General features: G+C 48.1%; 1 protein-coding gene across 2 annotated transcripts; it reads left to right on the top strand.

Moving 5' to 3' along the window:
- The first annotated feature begins 4748 nt into the window (after positions 1-4748).
- Positions 4749-8082, top strand: LOC136457498 (endoglucanase 2-like). Of its 2 annotated transcripts, none has more exons than XM_066457531.1 (6): positions 4749-5178; positions 5398-5610; positions 5803-6003; positions 6111-7026; positions 7151-7213; positions 7352-8082. In XM_066457531.1, exons 1-6 carry the CDS (start codon positions 4927-4929, stop codon positions 7657-7659), a joined length of 1953 nt encoding a protein of 650 aa, XP_066313628.1. In that variant the 5' UTR covers positions 4749-4926; the 3' UTR covers positions 7660-8082. The 2 variants fall into 2 exon arrangements, with proteins under 2 accessions (XP_066313628.1, XP_066313626.1); XM_066457529.1 differs by having other exon boundaries at positions 7349-8082.
- Positions 8083-8866: the final 784 nt, after the last annotated feature.

The raw sequence follows: 8866 nt of genomic DNA, 5'->3' as shown, positions 1-8866 counted from the left end.
CAAATAACTACAGTTGCAGCCCTTCAAATAAGCAAATGTAGAGCAATTAGACTTACATTATCAGGAGATGGATTTAAAGATGGTACATCGGCATACACAGGAGGCACAGGTGGTGGAGGCAGAGGACCAGGAACAGATGTGGTAGGCATACCATTTAGCTCAGCAACTCTCTATAGTTCAATAATCAAATGTATATGTATACTCATTAACAGATAACTCAAGTGGCAATAAGATGGATAGAAAAGGATGCATGTGAAACGTCACCTCCATAAATTTTTTACATGTTCTCAGTGTAAGCATGTACCATTCTACTCCACTCCATCATATTTTAGGCATATTCCTTGGCCACACGACAGTCATGAGCTTTCTTCGTTAATCGCTCATCTTCCTCTTGGTGTTGGCGCCTAGCAGCCATTGCAGATTCATGACTTCTCCTTAAGTTAGGGAGGACTTCTTTGTCATTGACCATCCCATTAAATGTAGCCCACCATTTTCCATGTGGGCGGCCACAAGAGCATTCATAAAGAGTTCTACCATCAACCGGAGAGTGCAACCAATCAAAATCTGGTCCATTTAGTTCAATGGCCTTAGCTTTGTATTTCTCCTACCACATAAATAAAATAATATGTGGGCATTTGATAGAGAAGTAAAAGAGAGATAAGCCAGCCAGCCATTCTTATGTACAGAAGCAATTCATATGTACTAAAACCATACTATTAAAATCCAGCTAAAATTGGTTAAAATTTCTTGCTGCACTGAATCGATGTACCAAAACCATGCATTCAAAGTAATGTGTAGCTGTATAGAAACCATTCATCAACTCTATACTTTAATTTCAGGTCATGTACAGAATTAGTTGGCACTTCGGATATTCATATCGCACTTACCAAGCATGCAGTTGCCTCTTCTGTGTTGAGTGAAGTAGTATCTTCAGGATTTGAACCTCTATGAGTATGGACCCATGCCTTTATCTCACATTGTCTTCCTAATTTCTTTGACTACAATAATAACAAGAATATGAAATTAATTGTTACTGCAAACAAGTAAACAACATAATTTAGTAATTGGACACTAACCAATTTCTCCCTTATTGTTGCAATAGAGTTGGACCCTCCTTTGTGCGGTTTAAACTTACGGTTGTAGCGATTGGCACGATTTTTTCCGATCTTTGCTTGAATTCTGGACTGCTCCACTCTGTGGCCAGAACATCCCAACAAGATTGTTTATACCAAGGTGGGCATCGTGCAACATACTCCTCTCGCATCAAATAGAAATATCCGGCAATCTTGTCACAAATAGTTCTTTTCTCCACTTCGCGAAAAATGTTCCATTGTTGCAGTGATTCTTGCATAATATATGATGCTCCCTAGGAGGACTGAGCAGCAAGATCCAACATGTTCTCTTGATTCTACTTCTTTGGCTGGATTGAATCTAAATCTTTGCTGCAAAAATAGTAATTATAAGCAAGATCCAACATGTTCTCTTGATTCTACTTCTTTGGCTCTTTTGAAGCTGCTAACAAGGCATAGAATGGCTTAGCATCTGCTGTTGGTTCATCTTCTACACTATCTGTATGCATTGCATCACCAAAATCAGCTAACATTTGATCTAAACCATCAGCAGTATCATATGCATACTCCATTGTAGGCTGACTAATAGGTTGTTGACTATGTTCAGTCCATATAGTATAGCCAGGCATAAATCCTCTTTTGCACAAATGCATGTTCATAACGGCTCTTCTGCGTCTAACTCTATTGCGACAATCTGAACACGGATAAACTACTCCAAGTTTTTCAGAATTAGAAACAGAACTGAAAGCCTGGTCTAGGAAAGCATTTGCATTTCCCACCCAATCCAAGGAATGACAACCATTGTCATTCCAGCCTTCATACATCCAACTACGGTCTTCTATTGACATGGCTATTGTTGTGACAATGAACTGAAACAGAAAATTTGCAAGTAATTGTTCACATAATTTAGTGCATGTCTTCTAATACTAATAGGCAAACAAGTTTATATAGAATATATACTGATTACTAGTAACAAAATTAGGGAGATGCCAAACTACATAAAACACTATGCAAATTTCTAGATTGCATCAGATGAGTTATACATGTGCTTCCATTAGTAGCTTTGTTGTGTCGATTTACAAAGAGAGACAGACGCACTCATTTTCTGTTTAGATGTTGCAAAAATATCCCCAGATTTAATTTTACAAGTGATATTTGTATCACTTTTCTGTTTAGAGGCATTGCTTCATATATGTAACTATGTAAGCAATGAGTAGCTGCACTCATTTTCCAGTGCCACACCAATTAGTGCATTTGCATGACCCTATTTACTTGCAATAGTGTCAAAATGTAGTGAAATAACAAATAGTTTTAGCTGCCAGCAATGCAAGACTACAAAAAGGATTTATGCACTTAAATATAAATATTCTCCAGCATGAATATTTTTGTGTAAGAAATGCAGTTTCATAGCCTTGATACTGTGAGTAAAGGGTCAAGTTAGTTGCATTGGTGCTCAAATATTATTGCCAAATGCCAATGGAGTAGGCTGTAGGTTGCAGGATTCAGTCAGCCTCAAATAGTGCGGCATGTGTAGATAATGGGCAAACCATTTTCAAACATACCATCTTTTTTCATCTCACTTGCCTAAATTTTTCTTGCACAAGCTTTTATAATCATATTAGCGTACAAATTAATTTAGACTTGCCAATTCTGTTTTGACTTAATTAACAATACAAAAAGAACCAAGAAAAGGAAAATTTCCTTCTCACCTGAAACCCTTTGTTCAGGAGTGACAAGCAGACCGTGAAGCCTTCTTTCTATAGATGTGGTGCTCCCTTGCCCTCTTTTTGTGCACAACCGAAAGTCAGGCTCCCTTGCCCTCCTATGTAGATGTGAACATGAGGTGACTTCCTTCACAACAGAGCTTCAGGCAAGACCAAGCAGTAGAAGGGTGCCTCGACTATGGAATGGGAGGACCTGAAAATAATATATCCCTATCAATTGTTTGTCAATCCTCTTACTGCTGTCCACACAAGAATGTACTAGGAATCCCAAGAACATACCTTACCTCCTCTGTCAATCCATCCTTTGCTTCCCCGGATCTAAGGAACATGACATGGAGGGAGGGAATGGGAGGTAGCAGCAGATCGAGAATGGGAAAGGCGGCGGCTTAGCAAGGGCGGACGGTGGCTTACGGAGGGCGGCGGCTTGGGGAGGAAGGGCGCTGGCCTGGGGAAGGAAGGGCGGCGGCTTGGGGAAGGAAGGACGGCGGCTTGGGGAAGACGTGCGGCCGCCGGGGGCGGCCGGCCGGCCAGGCGCTGGGCAGGCAGGCAGCGGGGCGCTGGGGCGGCCGGGCTGCTCGCGTGCTTCGACGGGAGAAGAGAATACGAGCGTTCTTTCTTTCTTTTCTTTTTCGTTTTTTTTGTGGACTTGTGCTGGCTTCAGGCGTAGATGGAGGCAACTGAACATTGGGCGGCGGCGGGAGAAAGTGGCGCCCTAGAGATTATTAGGATTCTGATTTGATTCCCTAGGATTTTCTATCCACCTGCTAGGGAAAGGTTCCACGTTGGCGATGGCATGGCTTGTTGAAGGACCACTCCTCTTTCTGCTCCCGACGAAATTACGTAGTTCCTAGGGAAATACAGAATTCCCTACTGTTTTGAATGAGACCATAGGGAGACGGATAATTCCCTAGGACTGATAGAAAACTGTAGGGAACAATAAAAATCATAGGGAAACTCGTAGTTTCCAGCAGTGATATCCCCAGACCACCAGGAATAGTTGTTGGTTCTTGGAGCCAGGCCGGGCGTCAAACAGTGAGTGAAGACATAGGAATTATTGGTCTGTTCGCTTGACTGATAAGCCATGGCTAAAAGTATTGTTAGTTGATTTGTTGTCAGAGGAAAAATATTGTTCGTTGGCTGAAAAAGTACGGTTTATAAACCCAGCGAACGGGGCAAGTGTGGACAAGACCAAAGGCCTGTCGTCGCCGCGTTCTCCCTTCCGTTTCGGTCTTCCAGAGCTCAGAGAAACGGCCTCTGGCTTCTGATGATCCTGATCCCCTCTGCAACTGCCGTTCCAGCAGGAAAGTTTCATCAGTTTCTCATAAATGGACTTGGCAAAGAGCCAAATAAGCTCAGAAGAAGCACATGGCCATCACTCCGTTCCATTACTCTTCTAGCTTAGCTTTGGCCTTAGCTACGTTCAGTTCAGACGGACGAGCTCAGGTTTATCTGACAGATCAACCAGAAAATGCAAAAAAAAAAAAAACGGTTACAAGATCTTACTGTGTTTCCAACCGGCGCTAACTTCAGACGAGTGGTCGAGAATTCGTAATCGTCCCTAACGTTAAGCTTTTAATTACCCGGAGAAAAAAATGTTTTTACCGTTGCCACTCCTAACTCGGCGGCCTATCCCAATTCCCAACGTTTAGAAAAAAATCTTTTGCTTTTAACGTTAGGATTTTTTTTATTTGAAAAGGTAACGTTAGGATTGATGAGTTGAGCGCAGCAGGGCGCATTCTACGGCTGTAAATGGCGGTCAGCCTGTTTGTTTCGTCGTAAACGATCGTGGATTATTTATTGCTGGCTGGTTTAGTGTGAGAGAAAAATATTATTTTAACTTATAATCCATGATCATATACGAGCAATTGAACAGACGATCACAGTAAGCAAATGACAAGCGGATGAGTAGCTCGGGACTGGTGCAAAGTTCCCTGAAACCAGGAGTCCAGGTCAGCCTTGCCTTGTGATTGCAACAAAATTTCCTTTCCTCGCTTCATCGTCGGCCTCTCGGCTTCTTCCCCAACGCTGCTATAAATACGCCTCGTCGGCCTCCACAGCTTCCACCCAAAGCGGAGATCACCCATTGCGCCGTTCCTTCCTTCCTTTCTCGTCTAGTTTCTGGGCTCTCGGCCATGGCCAGGGGAGGAGGAGGCGGCGGAGCGCGCGGCGCGGTGGCCTACTCCATGGCCGTCGTCCTTGCTGGCCTCGCCATGGCGCTCGCCGCCGCGACGCAAGTGGCGTCGGCTGCCGCCGGGCACGACTACCGCCAGGCGCTGAGCAAGAGCATCCTCTACTTCGAGGCGCAGCGGTCCGGGCGGCTCCCCGGCAGCCAGAGGGTCGCCTGGCGCGCCGATTCCGGCCTCCTCGACGGCAAGGCCAACGGGGTACGCGTCACGGATCCCAGACCCCAACCTGCTCTCCTTGTTCTTGGATACTTACCATCTTTGCGTGCGCATGCACGTCCCGCATTTTCTTTGGCATTTAATTTGGAAACAAATCAGCATTTTCTATATATATCTCGACTACATACATGGATACTAAAACCAGCATTTGCGATGGATTACACCTGCGTTTTTTTTGTTTTTTTTTTTGTTTTGGTCCAGGTGGATCTGGTGGGCGGCTACTACGACGCCGGCGACAACGTCAAGTTCGGCCTGCCGATGGCGTTCACGGTGACCATGATGTCGTGGAGCGTCCTCGAGTACGGCAACCAGATGGCGGCGGCCGGCGAGCTCGGCCACGCCGTTGAGGCCATCAAGTGGGGCACGGACTACCTGGTCAAGGCGCACCCAGAGCCCAACGTGCTGTACGGAGAGGTCGGTTCTCTTCTCGGTTGGTTGGTTCCGCTACACCCCGCCGCGCCGCCTGGCCGCCACGTCACGCTCTGCTTGCACCCTGCATGCATGCATGCACATTGAACTAGTCGTTGGATTTAAACTTTAAACTTGGTCGTTAAGAGAAGACTGTACATGATTCCTGAATCCTGATGATCTGTCGCATGCATGCAGGTCGGCGATGGTGACTCGGACCACGATTGCTGGATGCGGCCGGAGGACATGACGACGAGCCGTCAGGCCTACCGCCTTGACCCCCAGAACCCCGGGTCCGAACTCGCCGGCGAGACCGCTGCAGCAATGGCGGCGGCCTCGCTCGTGTTCCGCGGCTCCAACCCCGGCTACGCCAACACTCTCCTCCAGCACTCCAAGCAGGTACGTACGTACGTATGGCGGAGACCTGGATCGACATGCATTGTACGATTGCTTGCACGCATCTTCTCCAAGATTGTTGACGAACACGATGAGCATCATGTCCGTAGCTGTTCGATTTCGCCGACAAGTACCGGGGGCGGTACGACAGCAGCATCACGGTGGTGCGCAGGTACTACGCGTCTTCGAGCGGGTACGGGGACGAGCTGCTGTGGGCGGCGGCGTGGCTGCACGAGGCGACCGGCGAGTCGCGGTACCTGGATTACCTGGCCACCAACGCCGACGCGCTGGGCGGCACGGGCTGGTCCATCAACCAGTTCGGCTGGGACGTCAAGTACCCCGGCGTGCAGGTCCTGGCCGCCATGTTCCTCCTGCAGCGTGGCAACAACGCCCACGCCGACGTGCTGCAGCGGTACAAGCAGAAGGCGGACCTGTTCGCGTGCTCCTGCCTCGGCAGGGGCGGCGCCAACAGCGTGCCCCGGACGCCCGGCGGCATGGTCTACCACCAGAGCTGGAACAACGTGCAGTTCGTGACCAGCGCCGCGTTCCTCCTCGCCGCCTACGCCGACCACCTCGCCGCGGCCGGGCAGGCCGCGCAGTGCCCGGACAACGGCGGGTCGTCCGCCCAGCCGTCGGAGCTGCTGGACTTCGCCAGGTCCCAGGTGGACTACATCCTGGGCAGCAACCCGAGGGCGACGAGCTACATGGTCGGGTACGGCGCCACGTACCCGCGGCAGGCGCACCACCGCGGCGCCTCCATCGTGTCCGTCAAGGCCAACCCCTCGTTCGTCAGCTGCCAGGCCGGGTACAGCAGCTGGTACCACCGCCGCACCGCCAACCCCAACCTGCTCGACGGCGCCACCGTCGGCGGACCCGACGAGTACGACAACTTCGCCGACGAGAGGGATAACTACGAGCAGACGGAGGCCACCACATACAACAACGCGCCGCTCATGGGCGTGCTCGCTCGATTGGCCGCCGGTCACGGCGGCGGCCGGTTTGCTCACCACTCTGTCGCCGCCGATGGTAACTATCTTACCATTCATGCATTCTGAATTTCTGATGAGCATTGTGTCTGCGCTGCGCCCAAGATCTTTGTAGACAAAAACTAAAATTAGCTGAATCGATCGGTCTGTTTCTTTGCCTGCAGAAGTTTCTTCCTCCACGGCCATTAATGGCGCCAACGGGACCTCACTGCCATCTCCTTCTCCGGGTAATCGCTGAACATTTTCTACTTCTTGAATCTTTTTTGCAGTAACTGCATGAACATACTTGTCATCTGGCTGTACATCGCCGTTCTCGAGATTTTTTCTTTACTGATCCGAGCTTCGTTCTGTGCATGCTGCAGCAGCTTCTGAACACGCGTCAGAGTCGCCAATTGAGATCGAGCAGAACGCGACGGCGTCGTGGACGGAGCGGGGCAAGACGTACCACCGGTACGCGGTGACGGTTACCAACAGGTCGCTCAAGACCGTCCACGAGCTCCACATCGGCATCTCCAAGCTCTACGGCCAGGTGTGGGGCGTCGACAAGGCGCGGTACGGCTACGTGTTCCCGAGCTGGCTGGCGTCGCTGCCCGCCGGCAAGAGCGCCTCGTTCGTGTACGTCCAGGCCGCGCCCTCGGCCGACGTCTGGGTCACCGGCTACAAGCTCCTCTGAGACGGCACCCGAAGTAGCGAGTGCCCCTGTGTGTGTTTGTGTGGAACGAGTGAAATGAATGTTTGTTAGGTTACAAAAAGGGGCAACGAGTGATGGGGCTAGTAACAATCTCGGTCATCCTCATTGTCCGTTAATATAAAAGCTAAGCAATCCACTAGCAGCGATAGTGTGACGCTTGTGGTGATTGGAATTGGAATAGTAAGAATTGTATGCTACAAATACAACATGTTGGAATTTGAGATTCTGAAAAGACTGGGTTTGGATAGATGCGCAGCGGTTTGATCTCTTCTTTGTTCTTTTCTTGCATGTAGCTTTGTTGTGCAGATGTTTGGCCATTTGAACCCAAGAAGTTTTCTTCAGCGGCTAAGTTTGTACTATTTGCATACTGGTGGGAATTTTGTTCACTTGAAGTCACAGTCACTGATTGGTTTACCAAGATTTCTATTCTCGATCAGCACTTTGACTCGCTTTCCAATTGCCACTCTCTATCAGCACTTTGACTCGCTTTCCAATAGCCGCAGTGTAGCTCAGGAAACAACCTTCCAAATCCAACGGCTCATCGAGTTTGAAACGATATCTTTGTTGATGGCCTGATGCTCTGAGTTTGCGCCTCTTATAGAGGAACGTTCATCCATGGTGAAACGAGTGAACACCTTTCCGACAGGCGGCACCTTTTCAGAAAAGAATAATTTACGCATAGACCTTAATTGAATAGTGGCGCGTATACTTCGTCCTCTTTTCTCGTGCTCAATTTCAACTGTGTGTTGGACTCACGTAAAATATTTATTTTAAAATGTTATAACTTCTGAACAGTGTATTCATTTTCGATCCTGTTTCATCCATGGTGAAACGAGCGAACACCTTTCCAACAGGCGGCACCTTTTCAGAAAAGAATAATTTACGCATGGACCTTAATTGAATAGTGGCGCGTATACTTCGTCCTCTTTTCTCGTGCTCAATTTCAATTGTGTGTTGGACTCACACAAAATATTTATTTTAAAATATTATAACTTCCGAACGGTGTATCCATTTTCGATTCCGTCTGCACCGGTGCGTTCTACGCGACGAGACAAACAAAACTAGACCACATTTGCATATGTTTTGAAGAATTTTTCTAATAGCAAACTAACTTATAACACATAACTTATTACATATAACTTATAACCAAAACTTAGAAACACAAAAAGTTATAAAATACAACTTATCT

Source organism: Miscanthus floridulus, chromosome 6 (assembly GCF_019320115.1).
Source record: "Miscanthus floridulus cultivar M001 chromosome 6, ASM1932011v1, whole genome shotgun sequence".
Lineage (NCBI taxonomy): Eukaryota > Viridiplantae > Streptophyta > Magnoliopsida > Poales > Poaceae > Miscanthus > Miscanthus floridulus.
The sequence above is the reverse complement of the archived record's forward strand: the minus strand, read 5'-3'. Positions and strand labels throughout refer to the sequence as shown.

What these genes read in the sequence shown, in the direction of transcription:
- LOC136457498 (XM_066457529.1), top strand. Translation starts at nt 4,927, where the DNA reads ATGGCCAGGGGAGGAGGAGGCGGCGGAGCGCGCGGCGCGGTGGCCTAC. An exon ending in TCCTCCAGCACTCCAAGCAG is followed by an intron (nt 6,004 to 6,110) that starts GTACGTACGTAC and finishes TCATGTCCGTAG; the next exon opens with CTGTTCGATTTCGCCGACAA. An exon ending in CCACTCTGTCGCCGCCGATG is followed by an intron (nt 7,027 to 7,150) that starts GTAACTATCTTA and finishes CTTTGCCTGCAG; the next exon opens with AAGTTTCTTCCTCCACGGCC.